The 22,847-nt window shown below is 39.0% G+C and overlaps 2 protein-coding genes across 2 annotated transcripts; one reads left to right on the forward strand and one right to left on the reverse strand.

The window, feature by feature from the left end:
• Positions 1-3,183: 3,183 nt before the first annotated feature.
• On the forward strand, positions 3,184-9,606 carry LOC102700845 (cycloeucalenol cycloisomerase). The gene is made up of 8 exons (XM_015842152.2): positions 3,184-3,313; positions 3,412-3,587; positions 3,771-3,854; positions 5,178-5,219; positions 6,113-6,223; positions 7,304-7,495; positions 8,446-8,543; positions 9,142-9,606. The coding sequence occupies exons 1-8, from the start codon at positions 3,307-3,309 to the stop codon at positions 9,329-9,331; spliced, it is 900 nt and encodes a 299-aa protein (XP_015697638.2). The 5' UTR covers positions 3,184-3,306; the 3' UTR covers positions 9,332-9,606.
• A 6,724-nt stretch (positions 9,607-16,330) lies between these two features.
• On the reverse strand, positions 16,331-22,491 carry LOC102721872 (protein RecA-like). Its single transcript, XM_006662822.3, has 8 exons — positions 22,344-22,491; positions 21,380-21,437; positions 20,458-20,675; positions 19,557-19,644; positions 18,632-18,804; positions 18,151-18,297; positions 17,001-17,135; positions 16,331-16,849 (listed from the first exon to the last, which is right to left on the reverse strand). Exons 1-8 carry the CDS (start codon positions 22,416-22,418, stop codon positions 16,469-16,471), a joined length of 1,275 nt encoding a protein of 424 aa, XP_006662885.1. The 5' UTR covers positions 22,419-22,491; the 3' UTR covers positions 16,331-16,468.
• Between the last annotated feature and the right edge of the window lie 356 nt (positions 22,492-22,847).

A 22,847-nucleotide genomic window follows, 5' to 3' on the forward strand; every position in this document is an offset into this window, starting at 1 on the left:
GACGGCGCGAGCGCACACACGGCATGCCTCGGCGAGGAGGTACACGAGCACAGAGGGGCGAGCACAAGGCACGGCGAGGAACGCGCGCACGGGTGGGGAGCGGCCGGCGCGAGGCAGTGCGATGGCGCGGGCACGTGATCGCGGCGGTGATGCGGCGCAGCAGCGAGTGCAAGCGCTGGCGCAGCGCGACTTGGTCATGGGTGCGGCGAGCCAGGCGCGCGGCGCAGCAGCGACGCGGTGAGCGAGGCAGCTCGGCGCGCACAAGGCGGCGAGCGGACGTGGTGCGGAGAACCCGCAGAGCGGTTGCGGCGCAGCCGGAAGGAGCGGCCCCGCGGTTGTGCACGGCCGTGGCGGGCGACGCGAGGTAGGCGGCAGTGATGCGGGCATGAGGGCGCGGCACGGCCGGGACAACATGCCGGTGCGGCGACGTGCAGGCGCGCGTAGGCGTGGGTGCCGGTTGGATGAAGGGGACGGGCCCGACAGGTGGGGTCCACCTGTCGGTGTCCCGGGAGAGGAGGGAGGAGGACAGGACTTCGGGTGCGGGTGTGGCTGTGGGTCGTGGCTCGGCCCATGTGCGGGAGGAGAGGAGGGGCCGAAGGGAGAGAGGCGGAGAATTCGAGCGCGAGTTGGGCCACGGCTCGAAAAATTGCGAACAGGACGTGTATTCGCATGACAGTACTAAAACATGCGCGAATATAGATTCGCACGATGAATTAGATCCGAACCGCAAAACCGTGCACTGTTAGCGAAACAACGACGAGAATTAGACGACCCGTTAAATCGAGATTTAACGACTCGCTAAACTGAAAACTAAACGACTTTAACGTAAAATCAATCTACACATACGAAATTGAATTCCGCACTGTAGATCAATCTCACGCTAGCTATTAGATTGGAAAACCTAAGCAATTACACGGTAGATTAATGATACATTGATTCGCATGAGTAAAACGTATGTGAACGAGAGATTCGGCAGAGAAAACCCGACGAACGACTGTTGCCAATAGGAACAGCAGCGCTGCCAGTGGCTTGCTGCTAGGAGAGAGGCGGCTGGAGGCGGCTGGAGGAGCACGGGAGAGGGAGACGGGGAAAGAGGCAAGGCTCTAAGGGGTATATTTATAGGGGGAGCTAGAGATAAATCTAGTTATCTATCTCCTATTAAAAAGGAATAGATACGGTTTCAAAAGTGATAAGAATTAGAGTCCTAATTAATTGGGATTAGTTTTGAGAGAGGTGGAGATCGGCTCACGGCTGGAAGGAGGAGTTGGGGTGATCGCACAGGGAGGAGGGTAGGGAGGGAGTACGATAGGGGAGGTGGAGGTGGAGTTTGGCCAGGGAGGGGAAAAAGAAAAGAGAGAAAGAAAAGGGAAAAAGGGAAAAAGAAAGAGGGGAAAAAGAAAGGAAAAAAGGAAGGAGGGGAAAAAAGAAATCGTCTCCAATTTTGCTGATTTTTATTAAGTTTATTTGAACAAATTTTATTCACTGCAATTCAAATTTAAATCTTGTTAATGATTTAAAATGCTTTTCGGGACATTTTAGAACATTCCGAAAAACTCCCAATTAATTAAATTAATTTAAACACTGCTTTTCTCCTGAACTTTAATTAACAAATTATTTTTAATGCATGATTTTATTGAGTTTTAGCTAGGGTAAAACTTAGGGCGTGACAGTGTACTTGCAAGTATATAAGAGTGTGTACAATAAGATAAGAATCAATAAATCAGATTTTATAGATATGTGGAGACGTGGAGTACATATCAGAGACAGAAGAAAAACTTGGTACAATTTCCGAACCCGCTGCAACATAAACTTAAATGAGCCACAAGAGGAGAGAGATGTGAGGTATGTATTAATTATATAGTGTATCTGTAATTATTGTATGAATTAATTATTAAATTATGTGCAGATGATATATATTCTCTATATTCTAAATTATAAGTATTTTTTAGTTTTGAATCTCGTACCCATGATATACATATTTTTGGTACTATCGCAGTATTACTTATCCATCGACCATTCACCTTGTAGAAATAACTGATTCAAAATTCAAAATATATTTTACAAATTATAAGATGATGAACTTCTGTATATAAACTTTTTTTTAAAAAAACACCATAATTAACAGTTTAAGAAACATGTGCGTAAAATCCAAGAAAAAAGTTAAAAATAATCTTAACGTTATAGCGCAACCTAAATAGCTACCAAAAAGGAGAGAAAATCTTTCATATTCATCTATGTAAGGACTATGGGATTATTTGGTTGATGCACACAAGTTGGCACACTTTTCCATCCTTATAATTAGACAAGTTTGATTATGTTAGGGCATGTATAAATGTACTTATTGGCTCACTCTCTTAAAACTCTCTTAAACGAAGTATTTTTTACGAAAATTTTCTATAGAAAAATTATTTTTAAAATCATATTAATCTATTTTATATTTTTTAATAATTATAACTAACCCACTCATCCTCTCTAGCCCAAACACGGCCTTAGACATGTGTTTAGTTGGTAGCAACCAGGGTGACAAGATTCTTTTGCCGCAATTTAGATCCCATATATCAAAAAGTGTAGCATAGCTTCATTTCGTTGGCTAAAATCTAGCTTGGATTCGATGACTCCAATTTTAACAAACAATGGAAAAAGAAAAGAAAGTACCACAAACCCGGTCTGCCCAGTATACTGGCGAAACAACCTCTAGCTGGTAAGATACTCTCTATTTTTATACGACGCTATTGGCTTTATCCATGTTTAATTTAAATATTATATAATTATTTTATTATAATATAAATTATTATTGCAGAAATTTTAAATATACTTATAGCTTTGTATATTTAAATAAAAAAATATAGTAAGATAAACCGTAAACGTGAATTAAAAAATGAATGACTTTATATAAAATTATCAGAGAGATGATGGGCCCACACCCACCCTCACATGCCGTAGGGGCCCACGTGTCATCGTCTGTATACAGACCAAACAACCCTACCATTGTAAAAAATTATATAAATTATCATGTCATGCAGATCAAAGCAGGTCACCCTTGGGCCCCACACCCACCTCCACATGCCGCACGGGCCCATATGTCATCCTCAGTGCGGAGCGAGGTGGGCTCCACCCAACCCCAGCACTCCACCAGTCAGATCCCCGATCACACACACGCCCCACCTCAAAAGCTCACTCGAGGCCTCCCTCTCTCGTCGTCGAGAAGAGGCGCCGCACCCCACGTCCCCCACCCCACCACTCTAGTAGCACGCGGCCACGCGCCTCCGGCTCCGGCTCCGACCACTCACCTCCGGCGGGGCGGCAATGGCAGGTGAGCCCCCCCCTCCCCGCGCGCGGTGCCCCACCAATGGCGCGCGTCCCTCACCTGACCTTTTCGCTCTCTTTTCTTTTTTTGGTTCTCCCTGGCAGCCCCGCGGCGGCCGGCGGCGGCGGCGAAGGCGAGGAGTGGGCGAGGGGCCGGGAGGACGAGCCGGTGGCTGGCGGCGGACGGGAGCAAGCGCTGGGGGGAGACGTTCTTCCTCCTCTACACCCCCTTCTGGCTCACGCTCTGCCTCGGCGTCGTCGTCCCCTTCAAGCTCTACGAGGTACCCTCCTCATCTCGCTCGATCCCTCCCAATCTCGCCGAGATTCCGCGTGCTGCATTCCGCCTACGGGGGTTTTTTCTTTTTGATGAGGTGGGGATTGGATCTCGGATAGGATACGATCATACGAGGCGAGGCGGGTGGATGAACCAATGCTCGTTTTTGTTTTTTTGTTGGAATCTGCAGAGGTTCACGGAGCTGGAGTACCTGGTTGTCGGATTGGTGTCCACCGTGCCGGCCTTCGTCATCCCGCTCTTCCTCGTGGGCAAGGTACTTTGGCTCCATCTCTCCTCAAACACATCGACTCTGGAACTGGAATATACTTGATGTAATCATGTAATTGTTACTGCTACTTGTTGGTTCTTCAGAGGTAGGGTAATTAGAAGATTGCTTTATTTTCTTTTAGTAAAAATGAGCAATGTTGGGAGGGTAGAGTTCTGCCGTATGGGAGGCAGTACGAGTGATGGTGGACAAATATATTGTGGGCAACACAGAATGCCAAAGTATGAGCTACTCCGTACCAGTCGGGACAGCGACCATAAATGGGCAAGTCCTTACATAGCAGGATTTCCTGTTGCTTGACAGTTGACATAGCTGCAGCATGCTCATGACGTGTACAGATAACTAAATTTTGATTTGATGTACTAATTGAAGAATACTATCACTTGGAGAGCAAAAATTGTTACTCGCTCTAGTTTTTTTTTAATTAACACCGTTGACTTTTGGATCTATGTTTGACTATTCATTTTATTCAAATTTTTTGTACAAAATTGCAAAATTTGTGAAATTATAAGTCATTCTTAAAGTTTCTTTAGTAATAAATCAAATCATAACAAAATAATTAATAGTTATGCAAATTTTTTGAATAAGATGAATGGTCAAACATAGATTCAAAAGTCAATGCCGCCAAATAAAAAAAATCGGAGAGAGTAAATGCTATACCGGACAGGGATAGAGTAATGGGAGAAGAGTGGAACAGCTGAGAACTATGGGAGAGGACCGGGATCAGGGACCTTCCTAGTTGTGATTGTCTTCTTATGGCTTAGATTGGTGCTGCTGCTTATTTTGTAGTGACAGCTACGACTGAACCCAATCCAAGTCCAGCAGAGACATAATACTACTTGATATTGCTTTGCCCAACTGAGGAAGGAATATACCTATTGTTGGTGCTGGATGATTTCTTTCACTTGCAGTTTTCAGTTGTGGCTGGTCTCTATTTCTCTCCCCCCCCCCCTTCCAAGCCTTTTTGTTTCTTCACTTTCTCTTCAATTGAATACTCGAATTATTTAAGGAATAACTTACAAATTGGGATAAGCAGTTTAGTGATAAATGAGGGAAACTGAGTATATGAGACCTCAATTTCATGGTGATTGCTCAGGGACAACAAAAAATATAACATTTCAGTTAAGAGTTGGGTGACTCTAGGAGCATTAAAATATTATCATGCACTTCCACACCGGCACAAGTTGACCACTTCCACTCTAAGATTCTAATCTTCTTCTACTTCCCATTGTCCTAAAAAAGTGTATCCTTTATGGTTATATTTTTCCTGAGTTTCAAGAAGCTAATTTTATTAGTGTTTTAATTTTTCAGGCAGATAGTGTTAGAAGCTTGAAAGATCGGTACTGGGTCAAGGTAAGTGCTTTACAAGTTTACAAAGATCTTCTGAAATACAAAATGAGTTCAACTCCAATTGTTATTTTACCCCTACTTTTTCAACTTTGTGATTTTGCCCTTTTTTCTTCAAAGTGAAGCTCATGTTTGTCCCTATTCCGTTAAGTCCTCCTAACAGTGTTAAATATATGTATGCAATTTGCAGATTTGCCCCTATTTTTTTTTAACAATTTTATGATTTTGCCCCTGTTTTGACATTAAATATTTTAACATTATTGAGGTCATGTTTTAACATATTTTTTCACACATTCAGTTCTTAATAATATGGTCAAGCATAAGCTTGACATGAATTTTGACCCTATATTGACTTGGTTTTTGACACCGTTAAGGGAAGTTAAAGGAATAGGGGCAAACACAAGTTTCAGTTTGGAAAAATGAGGGCAAAATCACGAAGTTGAAAAAGTAGGGGTAAAATCACGATTAGAGTTAAAAACAGGGGTAAGAACATAATTGTCCCAAATAAAAAATAGCAAAATAAGTCAAAAGATGAGTCTTTTCAATAAGTCTGATCCTTTAATGTGTTTTCACTACAGCTTATGAACTGCACTTTATTGAGTAAGAACTTTCACCTACTGGGGCAAAATTTACTGTAGTAAAATAGCTGATACATGGAAATATCACCAATTTAGATACATTTGAACTTGGTGAAATACCACTTTTCAATACTTTATAGGGTTCTTTCACTACGATCGCCATCATTGTAAATTATTTACTGCTACAGTTACTTTTGCATATAAATGCTAATACAGGTAACAAACAATTTTGCTTTATGGGCACCCCTTAAGTGGGTCACTGATTGACTTTTACATTATCCCTTCGAAAGTTTTACTAAATCTCACATTTTCCTGTTGCAGGCTAATATTTGGATTATAATTTTCAGCTATGTTGGTAACTACTTTTGGACACATTACTTCTTCACAGTTCTTGGTGCATCATACACTTTCCCATCATGGAGGATGAACAACGTAAGACTTTCATCATGTTATTGTCAACCAAGTGCATTCACTCAAGTGATCCCATGAACAAGCTCTAGCACTGATGTTTCCAAACACGGATTGGGTCATTGGGCGATATTGTTTGTCTTTGTTTTTTACATCTCCCATACAACTTCTGAAAAGCTACTTTTCCTTTGCTAAAACAACACAAGTCACTTCGATTGCATTGGACTATCACACTGAAAGTTTGTGAAAGTTTATCTGACAGCAGTTAAATTGTCAAAATGAAATGCATTTTCTTTGGTTCGTTCTGCACACTGGCTAGAGCAATATTTCCTGTTGATTGAAGCTTGGTTAGTGTTGCCATAGATTTTTTATGTGTTATAGTTCCTAAGCTAGAACTTGATTAATTTATCATGTTATGGACTAATGTATGCAAAAGAGGGCTGCCATTCTCTTTTGATGGGAACAAGATCTAAAACAATTAATCAGCTCTATCGTCCCTATGCTCCTATTTCTTTCATGTATTGTCCTCTATCATGACCCCATTTATTTCGTTCCTCCTCCAACATTCTGCCAATGTAATCTCAAAAACCTTCTACTATACTCTTGTTTGTCCTCCCAGCGATTTGCTCTATCCTCTGTTCACAAGAACATTGTGACCATGCATATTATTTATTGACAAGGAAATTTTGACTTCATAGTTCCCAGCTTTTCTTACCTCTCCTTTGCCTATATGAATCTTATAAGTAGAGTCAGGGAATTTCACATGCATTTGTTCTCTATATGAATGCTTTAGTTACCTTCAGATCAGATGACTAAAATAAAACTATGCTAAAATAAGTAATATAATATGTCGCACTTCACACGTTCCCTCCTTTTCTTCTAGGATTCTATATTAAAATCTGAAGCTAGTGCAAGTGAGATAGATGTTATTCTGAAGCTGTTTTATGAAAGGTGCTACTCATAGTGTAAGCAAAGTGGCAAATATTTCAAATCTATTCACTATTACTATTGATTGCTTTGTACTACACTGACTGCAAGTTGAACTAAGTAACGTGTTCTTGTTTCTTTGTTCATAATGCTTGGTCAATTTCTTTCATGTTTCAGGTACCACATACAACATTTCTCCTGACGCACGCTTGCTTCCTTTTTTATCACATGACATCAAATATGACTCTTCGTAAATTACGCCATTCTACAGCTCACTTGCCACAGTTTATTCGATGGTCGTTCGAGGCTGCATGGGTTTTAGCACTCTCATACTTCATAGCTTACCTGGAAACCTTAGCCATTGCAAATGTATGTTCTTTATTACATAGAGCAGTCTAAATATTACAAAGATTTGTCCATCTAGTGCTATTTAATATCCTTTGCTTGCAATTCACATTTGGTGGTACCGATTTTGGTTTTTGTAAATCTGTTTTCTGTTTTATGATACAAACTATTTTCATTCAACCCAATTTACTACAGCTTTGTTATGTATAGCTTGTTGTAAATTGTACAACATAGAATTAATTGTGATGCCTTACCGTTAGATCAGGTATCGTTAGACAGTCCCTTTGAATCTACTAGTTTCGAATAAAGGGAGATAAGGTTTTTCTAGTTCACCCTTAATACTTGTTAGTTCCTTTGGTTAACTACGAAGATTGCAGAGAACTAAAAATATTAAACCAATTTACTGCATCATCATTTCATCAAGTTAACTATATTTCATGGAAGCATTTGGTTTAAACACGATGGCAATTATTGAGAATAACAATTGTTATTGACAGTAATTGTCAACTTTGTCTTGTTATTCTACCACTTGATCTGGCAAATAGGGATAGACCAGTTGCAGATGAATGGTTATTGTCGAAGCAACTGTGCAAATCAAATTCAGGTTAAATATTTTCTACAAACCTGTTGTGATTATAGACCAATTAATCTTAAGATGATACTAGCATACATGTCCCTAGTCTTGCTGTTCTAGGGTCCAAAAATTTAGAGTTGTACTTTTCTTATTGTCAAAGTGGCTATTGGTGCAAGTTACATAGGATGGTGTTTGGACAATACCTTGTTTTGATAAGTTATGATAGTAAAGTTGTTTTCTACCTTTAAATAATGCTATCCGGAATATATATCTTATATATACCATTTGTTCTGCCTTCAATAAGTTTCTGCATTGATCCTTTTTAATTATATATTTTACATTTGTTTTCCCAATACTGTTATTTTTCTTTGTACCTGATGTATCCTGTGGACCTTTGCAGTTTCCATATTATGAATTCATCGACAGGGATATAATGTACAAAGTAGGCTCACTGTTTTATGCAATATACTTCATCGTCAGCTTCCCAATGTTTTCAAGGTGATATTGAGTCAAAATTTTTGTTATAGTATTTACTCCTATTCATATGTCAACTATTCATCTGTTAATTTGAAATGCGGTTGTCACCCTGTTTCTCTTATGCAGTTTATCCATCGAGTTGTTCAGTTGTAATAGCTTTGTCTGATTCCTTGCTCCTTTTTTTCCCAAGAAAAACTACTGTTTGCACCAACTTGGTGTATGACCGCTAAGTAAATAAAATCTGCTACCTCCGTTTCATATTGTATAACTTTTTAGCATTGTCTAAATTCATCAATTGATGAATGTATATAATTTATATATATGTCTAGATTCATTAGCATCCATATGAATCTAGACAATGCTAGAAAATCTTATATTGTGAAACGGAGAGAGTAATATACTTCATCAGCACACTTGTCCCTTGGAAGAACATACTGTCTATCAAGATTTAAGGTCGAAAGCATAGCTATAACCATACAGCCATACCCGTACGTTAGTCACCATGAATAAACCTGCATTGCATGAAGTCTGCTGTTACTTGACACTGGAAATGGAACCACTGGGCATCTTAGTTTTGTGGGCCTGCAACTTGTGTAACTATCTGTGATCTGCCATTCAGGATTGATGAAAATGAAGAGAAGTGGAGCCTTTCTAGAGTGGCCGTCGATGCCTTGGGCGCAGCGATGCTTGTAACAATAATTCTGGACCTATGGCGCATATTCTTGGGGCCAATCGTACCCATCCCTGAATCAAGACGCTGCGGTCAACCGGGGCTTGCATGGTTCCAGGTGCAGAACGAGAGCATCTAACCCAGCAATACCATGAATCCTACAGCGAAGAGTCTGGTAGCATTCTTCACCCAACCCTTCCTCTACTGGGAGGATGATCTAGAGTAGCCATATATATTGCTTCGTCAACTTGTGTGCCTCTTGCTGTCAAGCTTGATTTGTTTCTTGTACGTGATATGACCCATGAATAACTAGTCAGATACTGATATATTTCTTGATTTTATCTAGAATACTCTCTTAGGGTACTCACATAAGCTGTAACAATAAAGATTCTCTGATGAGATGAGAATTGAGAATAGTTCTTTGTATGTTAAGGCAGCTCCTAGGTTGGGCCTCTGCTATTGCTTGATGCACTGTCTGCTCTCATTGGCAAATGTACAACAGGCAGGCCTGCTGCTCCCGCCTGATTCTTGCTATATGGTCGTTTTGATCGGTTAGAGCAAGGCCAATAGAAGATCTAACTATTAGCTCCAAGAATTTAATTTTCATATCACTAAGAGTTAACATAGAGCTAATTTGTATAATAGTTACACATAAACATATTTATATCATCAATGTATGGGCCGTCTCTTGTACACATTGATGATATGGTATATCTCTCATACATATCTCATACATATGCAGTGTCTTGAAAGCTGTCTGTAAATCTGTAGCTCGTTTTTTTCTCACATTTTCTTTTTTCTTCACGTATCACTTTTTTACTCGCTCTTATGGGGCTGGCCTTGCCGCTAACTGCCAGGGTTTTCCTTACTGACGGACGGCCACGGTGCCGCATGCATTCTGAAGGGTAACCATCGGCATGGCTCGGAGAAATTTGTATAAAAGTAATTTAAAAAGTTTGTATAAGCAGTACCTAATTTCTAGTGCTGTGTAGTAAAACCTTGTGTGAAGAATACAAAGTTAACTCTATTGTTAGCCAAACCGAAGCGGAATCACAAATCCCATTTAAGTGCAACAAATGGAAAAAATATTGTCTCTCATTCAATCTCTATTAACATAACATAACATAACATCACCAAATGGACACATGAGAAAATTATCTTAAAAATGTTCAAGTGAACAAAACTTCACCCTTATCTGTGTATTGCATTTCATAATGGATCCATTTGTATTGAAGTGGACAAAAGAAAATTGTAAAAATAAATTGTGCAACATTAAATTATATAAAAAATCTCAAAAACCTTACATCACCCAGAGGTTATTTGAATTTTTACATAATTTTATCAACTCAATAAAATCCCTCATAACAACAAAAATAAGAAATTTAACAATAACAATAAGCCTACTTCAGTACATCGCCAAATTAAATCCATATAACTTCCAGTAGGCTTATACCAGAATTCTAACCATGTTGTGCTTTATTAAAAGGAACTTTACCCAAGTCCAGTTCGCAATTTGGAAGGTCCTAATCAATATTTGAAATCAGCTTACTAGTCCCTCGAGGCAACTTTGCAACTTTTCAAAAATTTAATCTTAGCTCTTATAAACCTTATTAGGATACGTACAAAAGATGTTTATTAGTTGACTCTCTCAATCGTCACGTGGCTAAATTTGATGGCGTGGAGGAAAAAGAGGAAAAGAGAGAAAAATTGTTGTCATGCATGACAACGGCTTAGAGTCGACTCTTAGCATTTATTAAAGGGTTAATTAGATCCATGCCATTATAAATTTGCTAGTTTTAAAATATGTCATTACTATTTGATTAATTGTAAGGATGCCACTATAATTTTAGAACTATTTAAAATATACCACTTCATACCCTTTTAGTGTATTTTTTTAAAAAAATTAGACCATATTGCCCTTATGTTGTTCATGGTGCCCTTGGTATATACAAAGGGTAATTTGGTCACAAAATGGCATATCTGAAACAGTTCTAAAATTATAGTGGCATCCTTAAAATTAGTCGAATAGTAATGACATATTTCAAAACCGACAAATTTATAATGGCATGAATCTAATTAACCCATTATTAAAAGAAACTTTCTTATATGAGAGTGTATAAAAAGGAAACTAGCATAATAAAAAATATTTTAATGTATTAATAAAAGAAACCATACCTAACTCTACCTTTGTAAGTATCATTATAAAATAGACTGTTGTTGCTGACGTGGCTTGATATAGAACCCACAATGGACTCTACCATTGAACATGCTCTTATCATTCGACCACTAAACTAACCACGATTCCCTCTTAACTCCAATTAACTTTCCCTAATTTCTACCCCTCTGTAAGATAAAAGTCCTACATGCGAAACACATCGTGGCCATAGCACTAACACTCAGCCTCTAGGTTTGTACCTAGAGACCCCTCTCTCTATCCATCTCTACCAGTGGGCCTCACCAGTAACCACGGATCACCTGTTGAAATTAATGATTGGGCTAAGGCCCATGTGTAGAATAATTTTTAGGAAAATCATAAAAGCCCACCTCATGAAAGTATATATGTGAACCTTTAGTATCACCTTGCTAGTTTTATGAGAGTGAGAACTCCTTAAATAATAGAGTGCTCTCTAGGCCCTTGAGCAAGAAAGAAATAGAGGAACATGTGCGCGCTCGCTCGTCTCGTCTGGCCTGGCTCGGTCCAGGCACACATGGCATGCACATAAATGGTCTGCCAAAATTGGCTCCTCGTGCTTGCGCAGATGCAGCTTCTTTTTGCAATTTTGTTTTGCTGCATGAAACGAAAATTTTGGTGTTAGTCTTGAAAACTTATCAGATTCTTCCTTACGCGAGATGGCGTAGAGTCCGGATAAGTTACGCGTAGCCTATCCGGTTCAGTTACGATATGGTAGGCGTGTTTATCACACGTACTACAAATATCGAACCGCTACCTCGTTGCACGTACGTGAAAAGCAATCTAGGGTTTGTCTTTCCTCTGTGTTGTGCCGCCAGCGTCATCTACTCCATCCCCTCTGCCGGCGTGCACCGGCGATCGGGAGAGAAGGTCTCCAGAACCGTCACCCTCATGAAGTCCTGCACCAGGTGAGGGTGAATAAGGTTTTTGGGAAGCGCTCTGCTCGACTGCTTGCTGTTCGTCAACGACGGCTCATCTTCCCCGTCAATCAGTCGCGGCTCACCGTCATCAACATCCTACGCCACGAGTCATTCGTGTTGCTCCCAATCCTCCTCATAACAACCTTCCGTACAGGTTAATTATGTTTAATCTAGTTCTGCATCTGTTTAATCTATTCGTGTGTAGCTATTTTGTATATATATTTAGATTAAATCTGTTCATGTTGGTTGATCCATGTGTTGCCATGCTTCCGTTTTACAATATCATGATTTATCTATACGATGAACTAAATCATTATGTGCTTATACATTCAACACCACATGTCATCCTCATTGCGTGTGCTAGCGCACAAAACACGCAGAAATCAAGTTCCATTCCTCTAACCCCATGCATCCGCTCTTCTCCACGAGAGCACGACACAGCACACCCTGACATGCCACCTCGGCTATTCAAATGTCCTTATATATGGTACGAATATAAAAGTTTTATTTATAAATTATTTTTTATTAATAAATATATACCATTTTATTTATTTTTTACTTGAACACACAAACTTCCACACATTTGCCACACCTACCTCTACCTGCATATATGCTCCGGCGATCATCTTCGTAACCTAATGAGAAGATCGAACGCCCCAAGCAATACACGTATTGTGTACTATGTCGCCGCTCACTTCTTTATTTGATGCTATTTTATCCGTTGTTCTGATCAGGGATGGAAGGAACTGATCATGTGTAGGACTGAGTTACTGTGTGTGTTTCGTAATTTTTAAAATTTACATGATGAATTGATAAGATATAAATGAGATTACAGAGTTAAACCCTAGGTTCAAGCCCTAATTACATCACCCTTAATTCCGCCTCTTGTTCTGATGATGGGTCGCAGACCAAATCGCTTGTAGTGGCCTCCTTGTGAGTTGTGACCTCAAGTTCGTGTGTATATATATATATACATATATATATATATACACTATATGCCGAGCGCTACGTAATACGCATGATTCAGCATCGGTACCCCCGACCTCACAAACTGTCCATCGTCCCTATTGCACCTTCATGTGATACCAGTTAATTTTTAACTTTCGGAGCAACATACGGCACTATCCATCGCTCATATCCCATCTCCACGTGGTACCAGTTAAAATTTAACTTTCGGAATAACAGACTGCATATAGAGATTCGAGTTAAAAATTTACCGCATGATTACTTTCATTTCAAGTTATCATTAGTTAATTTTTAATTATGCAAACATTTTATGAGGACTAAAAGATGCGGGGTCATAAGTTAATTTTTAACGTGGAGATTGGTTGGTTGATCAGTGTGTGACGCGTTACGTTGCTTCGTAGTCCACAACGCTTCTGTGATACGTTGTGTAGCGCCACCGTGTGTATATATATATATATATATATATATATATATATATATATATATATATATAAAGCAAATGTTGAAAAATGAACTTCGGTGAAAAAACTTCAAAATTAATTTTAAATTAAAAATTAAAAATTTAACTATAAACGTAAACACGAGTGAAAAGAGTGATACTCCATCCGTTTTATAATATAAGATGTTTGATTTTTTTGGTTATGATGTTTGATCATTTGTCTTATTTAAAAAATTATGAAAATACCATTTATTTTGCTTGTGACTTACTTTATTATCAAAAGAACTTTAAACATGATTTATTATTTTTTATATTTGTACTAAATATTTAAATAAAAGAAATAGTCAAACGTTATAAAAAATCACAACATTACAAAATAGAGTTGGGAAATAGAGGTAGTAGCTGGCAAGCGCTGTTCGACGAGGTCGTCGTCCAAAGCTCGTGAGCTCCAGCTGGACCCACAGGCCACAGTGAGCACACTGGAGCACTGCATGCACGTGGCACGCCTTTACCCATACCCATACCCATATTCATAAGGGTAAGTTTAATAGTATAGCCAACTACTAGCTAATTATATATAATTAATTCATATAATAGTTATCTATAAAACATCAATATATGATCTCACATATGATACATATATTTTATTTTGAAGCACGTGTGCAGCTGGCTTAGTAACTCACATCTGTTCTCTCCCCTCTTTATCTCTTTAAAATAGCTGTTCTCTCCTCTCTTTTATCTTTTTAAAATATGTTGATAGCGCACACGCTCTACCTCTTATCGCCTCTGCGGCACGGAACCAAAGTTGGTCGCTGCTCCGACTTCTCTCCGGACAGCTCACGTTGCGACCATCGCTAGGTATGGAATTTTGATTTTTTTTTCAAAAACTTATTTTATAGATAGATCCTAAAAGAATTTATTGTATAAATAAATTTTTTTTGACCGTGCAACGTTATTAGCGTCATCGTCAAATAGAATGGTGCCAATGTCATTATGTGGTAAGAGTACGATGTTGACGTGGTCAAAATAAACTATTTGTACAATAAATTTTTTCGGATATTAATTTGTAAAATAAGCTTTAAAAAAGACCAAAATGTTAAAATTGCTCGGTAAAAGAGACTCACTACGTTTCGTGATTCGGCCGCATCGCACAAAGAAAAAGCCCTCACCAATCGCTGCCGGCGATGCCGACCACCTCACCGGCCACCATCTCACAGCTGCTCTTGTAATTCTTGCAGCTTTTTAAGCTGATTTGGGGAGATTGAAGAACCAAATTTGATATGTGGATGTGATGTAATGTATACCTGCCGCTTTTTCTTGAAAGCAAATTCAGGATGCTTTTGGCATGATATTACGGTCTGGATCGCTGTTGACGAGCACTACTACACGACATCAAAAAAGAGTCAGGACATTGTGCTGAGTGCCTCAATATCCGGCACGGATAGGCAGCCAAGCTCGCCAAGATTTGTCCTTTACCCGACACAAATATAAACTTATTTATGCTAGTTAATGGCCTTAACTGGCACAAATACTCAGTTGATATATTTGTACCGAGTATTTACAATAACTGGCACAAATAACGTCGCCATTGTGCCTGGCATTTAAAATACCTCAGTCTAACGGAAGTGAACCACTATTTGTACCCGTTTTTTTTTTCAGTAAGCGGCACAAATGATTACACCTATTTGTACCAGGTATAATTCAGTTAATCCAAAAATTCAAAATCTTTGATGAAAAGAACGCCATACTGCTAGTCTGGTCAAAAAAATTAGTCTTGTCGTTTATGTCACCGTTCAGTGAAACTATATAGTTTTCATTCATCAATACTTTCTAAATACTTCATTTAAAACACATGACGTGTAGATTTGCGTGGAACAACCCTGTCCATTAGATTTTATAAACTTTGATAGAAAATGGATTGATAGGATTTTAAAGTTTAACCGTATATTTTTCTAATTATCAGATAGAATAGAACGATAAAAAGCAACAATAAAACATTCACACATTAAGTCCTTGTTTGGCTAAATGGGGATTGGACGGGATTGGGTCACAACCCCCATAGATTTCTTCTTCCAGAATAAATCCCGACCCATAGAAAAATCGATGTTCGGTTAAACCTAGTCGGGATTCTAGTCTGGCACATCTCAGGATTTTACCATTGTCTTGGCCGAGGATTTAATCCTCTCCATCGGTGGTGTGAAAAAAATCCGTCATCTTGTATTATGATGTGTAAAATCTCAACCTACTACTTTAAATCTCTGCCAAAACGAACAGATGTTTTTATAGAAGGAATAAAAGTTAAGGATTCAAACTCCACAGGGATCAAAGTTGGGGATTCAAACCCCACAGGGATTAAGTAACACCCGAGAGGTTCACCCAATCCTCCTCAGGATAGATTCCTCTTGAGGATTAAATCCCAACTAACGGAACAAGGCCAAGGGAAAACACGATAGTAATCATAGTATCAAGCTTCAAGAAACATGTAAAACCATATACACCACGCGTTCAAAACAAGGATAGGATTAGGCGAAACCTGAGAAGTATAACCAGGACTCAGGGATATTTGGTAAATTTGTTGTTACTCAAACTAAGATTATGCACAATGGAATGTACACACCGAAATGGCGAGAAGTTATTTACATTTTATCCTTGGTTATCGTCCCACGGGCTATACATAAACCTTCGAAGCAGAGATGGGAAGTGAATATTTACAGTAGGAGTATTGCACCCCAAAAAAACAATATACACTGCTCTATTTCTTCAGCCCTCAACCTCTTCAGGCACTTCATCTGTTGACGAAACAAACTCCGTAATGCTCGTATCTGGGTTGGCATTCTCCTTGTTTCTATCTGGACGGGACTCCTGTTGAATTATGCTTTCCTTTATCATTGACATCAGAGATTCCAGGACATCTTTGTTTTCAGCGAGATAACATTTAAGAGCATCCTTTCCATGGAAATTTTGTCCATTCATGTGATAGAACACTCCTGATTTTGTTATAAACTTGTGTTTGCAGCCTAGTTCAATAATCTCCGATTCACGACTCAGGCCCTTACCGAACTCAATCTCAAGGTTTACGGTCTTAAATGGGGGTGCATGCTTGTTTTTGACAATCTTGACCTGAATTTGCGTGCCTACAACCTGTTGGATTGAAACAGGATTTGAGTCATATAGTAAGAAAAGAACTAAACATTATTTTTACTAAATACAATATTTATTTTTGAGTAACATTTTTGGCAAATGGGAGACTACATAGACTGCAAATATAATTGGAACAAATATGCTGTGCTACCTCTTCTGATTTTTTTATAAGACCAATTCTTTTGGTGTTCAAGCGGACAGAAGCATAAAACTTTAAGGCATTCCCTCCACAGGTTACTTCTGCTGGTGTTCCGAATCCACTAAATGTGCTTAATTTCGATCTTACCTGTACACATACCCAGAAATGAACACTGTTAGCTTGAAATAAACAGCAAAAGTTCTTTTGAACTAAGTGATTAGGCTAAAGAAATTAGTATTAGTTAGAACTAAAATACTGACCATAATATGCCCTCATATCACATCAAGGATACAACTGCACAGCTGCACTTAACTATTTCCTGTATTAGTTCGCAAACATGGCTAGAGAATAATTTGAGATCCTAGTATTGCTCGGCCATTACAGTGTTAAGCAAGGTTTGGCTATAGCCTATGGGAATTTTTTGAAAAAGTAACATTTTGGTTTTGACAAATTTGGTAATTATATTATATATAATTGGGTCGTGTTTTAGAAAAAGACACGCTGGAACTGGAAGTAGTGTTGTCAAGCCTGACCCAGCCATCAACCGTGGAGGTTTAGGTCAGATATCAAACAGCTGGATATTATAAAATATTAAAATAAATTAACAGGAGAAAGTGACAGTTTAAATCAATGTATTAAGTCGACCAAGGCAATCATGCAAAATCTGTGGCTCGATCATGCAACTCGAGGCGATCGGCTTGATCAGGAAACTAGTCGTCCAATTAGTCATTGATTAATCAGGTTAGTCATGCGATTAGGAGATGGATGACTAGTTTGAAAGAGGCCTCAAAGTAGCCACCAAAAAAAGTTTGATATTTTATTTACACATATGTATTACAATGTATTTGTCTAGTATAGTAGTAATATAATGTATAGTTATACTTAACTTAACATGCTAGAAGGACGACTACAAATATACACACATGTCCACGGTAGAAGGACGACTAGACACCAAATAGCCTCGACTAATCAAACCTGATCGATGACTAATCGCGACTAATCATCTGATTAGTCCCCTTACGACTAGCCTCGACTTGACGATTTGAAAACATTGGTTTAAACTTTGCACAATTGCGTAAGGACTTAAAATTTCACTACAAAAATTGTTTATCCAGAAGCTTGGATGGTCAGCAGTACCCAATGAATTAAACAAAAGGCAAACCTGATTAACAAACACCAAGATTGTCCTTGAGCGAGAAAGAGAATGGCTCAACTTGCGAAGTGCTTGACTCATAAGCCTTGCTTGAACCGCAACATGGGAATCTCCCATCTCTCCGTCCAGTTCAGCTTTTGGAACAAGAGCTGCTACCTGTACGTATGAAGATATATAATTATGCTCAATTTGTCAGTACTCAGTAGTAACCAAAATGTAACAATAATAGCTGCTATGTAAGTTAGTTACATTATGCAGTGTGCAGCACCAAAATGAGAACTTTCTGGAGTATAAATTAACAATGAGTCAATGACTGCTAAAAAGGAACATTAAATTCAGGGAGAAATTTATATAATGCAATTGTTCTAAAATATGATTCTTATATGTATGATAAAATATTATTAATATCTTTACAGAAGTTGAGAGCCAGGGAGGCGGAAAGGCAAAAGCAAAGCATGAAGATAGCTGAAGGTACTAACTTTCTACGTACACTGTCCACAACCACAACATCGATAGAGCCACTTCGGATTAAGATGTCAGCAAGGCCAAGGGCCTGTTCACCACAATCTGGTTGAGATAGTAACAGATGTTCTGCCTTGACACCTATAGACTCCGCTAATGTAGGATCCAGGGCATGCTCAGCATCAATAAAAGCACAACATCCTGAAACATAAAATCAAATTATCAAATAAATGATTTATTTCCTAACAGATCACATGACTATTGAAATCTGATGGCAAATGCCTTTGCACAGAAAACCTGGTCTACACCACTGGATAATATGATATTTTGTTGTAGCAGCAAGAGACCGTAACTTTCTTCTGAATCTAAAGCTTATTTGTGGAAAAGAAAGTGGAAAAATAACAACTGTATGTTCAAAGTACCCATATTTGCCTCTTGAATAACCAGTCCAAACTTTCTTTCACTTTTCAGCTCATTGGCATGGTCACTGGCCTGACATGAGATGGTAGACTCTGACCCAGATAAATGATAGCAAAGGATTTCTCAGCTACTGTACAAACTTACTGGGTAAGTTAGTTTATTAAGATATTACATTACAAATGCCATCTTGGACTTCTTTCCCTTCACAACTAAACCTGAACCCATCAAAATTAGATTCTTCACGCAGTCCATCGTTTTGCTTATAGCTTTCATGTACATGGTGTTAGGCATAGAGCTTAGCACTGAAAACTTGGGTCACTGGCATCCAGTACTTACTTTACTTTATTTTTCAACAAAAAAAATGTTCTTCATCTAAAAAAAGAACAAAATCATGCCTTAAGAACCCAAAACTACTATATATATTGCCTTCTTAATTAACTTTTTTTGCTGTTAGTCATGGAAACTAGTTCACAGGGGAGATTATACTTTACTTTCACAGGGAGATCAGATGTATACTCAAAACAATTATTTACCTCCATTCTTCTGTGCTTCAGCTATGATATGAAGTGCTAAAGTGGTTTTTCCTGATGCCTCTGGGCCATAAATTTCAACAACCCTTCCCTACTGAAAAATGCAAAAGTCAACAAAGTGCAAAGAAAAAATTACACGAGATAATGATGAAGAATTCTATAATATAATTTGCTAAATGGAAATTCATTTAGAATTTTAACAGTTAACAAATGATATAGAGTGCTGAATAACAAGCACGTACATATGCTTTTCAACCACTCTTTTCTTTATGCATGCTTTAACATAAATCTCTTGACATAAGTGAGTTTCAGCTTTTCATGTAATAACTAAATCATACCAAGCAACCCTAAACAGTAATAATGGAATACTCCTTCCATTTTTTAATATATTACGTTGGTTAATTCAAAATTGAACTAACCAACGTTATATATTAAAACATGGAGGGAGTACAATTGTTAGCAAAAAAAATTGCACCTCTATCTGACATGTTGGCTATTGCGATAAACAGGCCGGTAATGTTTAGAGGATTAAATTGCACTGGAGCATCCTAAACTTACACCTTTTGATTGACCTATCTCAGTAAACTTTCATTTCGATTTCTAGCCCCCAAACTCACATCCATTTGCAGTTGAGTTCAGATTATTTTGTTAGCACATGGCACAAATGGCCTGTGATGCAAATGGATTCATGTACAAAGATCCTAGAAAGTAAAAGTCAGGGAGCCAGGTGACAGAGAAAAGTCTACAAATTAAGGGAGCTCTGATACAATTTACTCCTTTTAAAAATAACATAATTTGTCCTTCATATAGTTAAAGGTCAGTTACTAAATAGAGCCTGCACCTGTGATCCTGGATACTAGCATATAACAATTATTAAACAAAAGAATTAACAACGCTAACTCACCTTTGGGAGCCCACCAATTCCTAAAGCTATGTCCAATGCAAAGGATCCAGTAGATACGACAGGAATTTCTTTAGAACCACAAGAGTGATTTAACCACATAATTGACTCCTCACCAAATGCAGATTTGATTTGGTCCAAAGCTTGCTGTAGCGCAAAGTTCTTTTTCTTAATATTTGCCTCGCTGTAATCATCTTCAATTGATTTTGCCTGGTCTTTCCCTAACAAATAAAATATGTAGGGTCAATGACAAATCTGGATTTATACAATGAACAAACTCACCACTCAACTTGATAAATGGGATCGGTATTACTCCCTTTGTTCCAAAATATAAGCATTTCTCGATTGTTTAGCCGAGATTAAGGTTGACAAGAAAAGATTATGATGCCCTTTAATAGATGAGGAATGGATAAGGATGGAAATGTAGGTAGGGATAAAATGGGAATGATTTTGAATGGGATGATTGCTTGGACAAGTAGTAGCATGAATAACACCAGAAATACTTATATTGCAGCAATATTGAAATCCTATAAATGCTTACATTTTTGAACGGAGGAAGTATTATTCTAGAATAGAATTTCAAGTTGTCTGGAATCTAGAAACAAACACAAGATGCAATCATATAAAATTTTCAAGTATAGGGAAACCATTAACAACAATCAGTATTGTAAATCAAAAACAAAGGGTAGCACATGAATATTTACTGAATTGGCCAATTATATAAAACTCTGATGAGGATTTTCCAACAAAACTAACAGGATATTTAGACATTAACCAGATCCAGAAACAAAAAAGTATGTCTGTTATAGGAAAGAATTATCACGGTAAATCGAAGTACTGCATGTGGAAAAATGGTCAGTAAGGTGTCATCATCGTACAACAGTGTCACTGCATTAGTGTGAAAAATGGCAGGCATTTGGCGCACCTTCTGCAGAGAATCTCTGCAACTGAACTCTTGGTGACACATATCCATTGCATGACTCCTGCAAAAACAAAATAGAATGAAATAATCATTGCCTGAACATTGATTTTTTTTGGTTGACTCATCAATAATCCTTTCACCATTTTTAGCAGGCTAGATAAAGTTGTCCACAATTATAGCCAATCCATGCAGATGCAGATAAAAAGCAGGGAATTACTCTTACTGCCTTCGTCATGGGGGCTTGCAGTTCTAGGGGATAACGACAACCAAAACCTTAAAAAACCCTGTAGTAGTGGAAATTTTTTTATTAAATAAACCTTTTTAGCAAGTAATTTTATTACTAAATTACCGGACAATTTTTTTCTAAAACTGAACCTTTTGGTCACGCCAGTGTTGCTGGCGTGGCAAGATAACGTTGTCACGCAGCCTGGTCGGCGTGTGGCATGACGTGGCAGTCTTGCTATGCCAATATCAGTGGCGTGGCAAGATAATGGTGTGGCAAGCCGTTTCGCCACGCCAATATTGGTGGCGTAGCCAAAATGTTCATACGGTGAAAATATAAAATTATTTATTAAAAAGGTTTAAAAAATAAAAAAATTCGTAGTAGTGGGCAGTACATGCGCATCATTACCAATTCATCGCAGCAGGTTCAGAAACATTCTGTATCCATGTATTCCAATGCCTCATCAATTTCACTAAAAAAACAACGAAACCACCACTGAATCTAAGGAGGATAAAACTAAAACGAACAGAAAGGGATCGATTGGCTTCGGATAGCGGTAGGAGACACGCGAGACTTCCCGGATAACGCCGCCATGGCCCAACCACGGCTCGCATCTGGCTTCCGACATGGGCGCCCAGCTGTTCGGCAGTTGTGCGACCTACGCCGACTACCTAGACGAGGGCACTCTCCTTGCGTTTGATGAGGGATTGCAATAATAAAAGAAAAAAAACGGGGGAGACGAACCAGTACGGAGGAGGTGGGCGGCCGCAGGAGGCGGAGGAGGAGGGGCGGGCGGCGCCGGAGGAGGAGGCTGGCCATGGCCGCCGGGAGGTGGCGCTCCGGTTGCGTCTCCTCTCCCAGGGGCGATGAGCGGTGGGCGGGTGGGGCCTGCCGCCGGCGAGCATTAGCTGGCTCAGGTGCGGACCGTGCGGTGCGAGGGTTCCCTTCCCACGCAAGCCGCCAAAACCGCGGTACCACGCTCCCACGGATCCCGCATAGTAACCGTAAAAACCGTGATAAATTTAAATCTAAAAAAATTAAATTTAAACTCGTGCAGTTTTCGCGGCTTACCGCGCGGTTTGCCGCGGTTACCGCGCGGTAAGCCGTGAAAACCGCGGTAACTGCTCGCTGGAATAACACACGAGAACCGCGGCTTACCGCGCAGTTTTTTAATCCAAAACCGCGGTTACCGCGAGGAAACCGCGGTTACCACGAGAAGATCACGGATGTGATGTTAAATGCAAAAAA

Source organism: Oryza brachyantha, chromosome 11 (assembly GCF_000231095.2).
Source record: "Oryza brachyantha chromosome 11, ObraRS2, whole genome shotgun sequence".
NCBI classification, from domain to species: Eukaryota; Viridiplantae; Streptophyta; class Magnoliopsida; order Poales; family Poaceae; genus Oryza; species Oryza brachyantha.

What these genes read in the sequence shown, in the direction of transcription:
- LOC102721872 (XM_006662822.3), bottom strand. Translation starts at nt 22,418, where the DNA reads ATGGCCAGCCTCCTCCTCCGGCGCCGCCCGCCCCTCCTCCTCCGCCTC. An exon ending in GCAGAGATTCTCTGCAGAAG is followed by an intron (nt 20,676 to 21,379) that starts GTGCGCCAAATG and finishes TTTATTTGTTAG; the next exon opens with GGAAAGACCAGGCAAAATCA. An exon ending in GAATTGGTGGGCTCCCAAAG is followed by an intron (nt 19,645 to 20,457) that starts GTGAGTTAGCGT and finishes ATTTTTCAGTAG; the next exon opens with GGAAGGGTTGTTGAAATTTA.
- LOC102700845 (XM_015842152.2), top strand. An exon ending in AAGATCGGTACTGGGTCAAG is followed by an intron (nt 5,220 to 6,112) that starts GTAAGTGCTTTA and finishes TTCCTGTTGCAG; the next exon opens with GCTAATATTTGGATTATAAT. An exon ending in CATCATGGAGGATGAACAAC is followed by an intron (nt 6,224 to 7,303) that starts GTAAGACTTTCA and finishes TTCATGTTTCAG; the next exon opens with GTACCACATACAACATTTCT.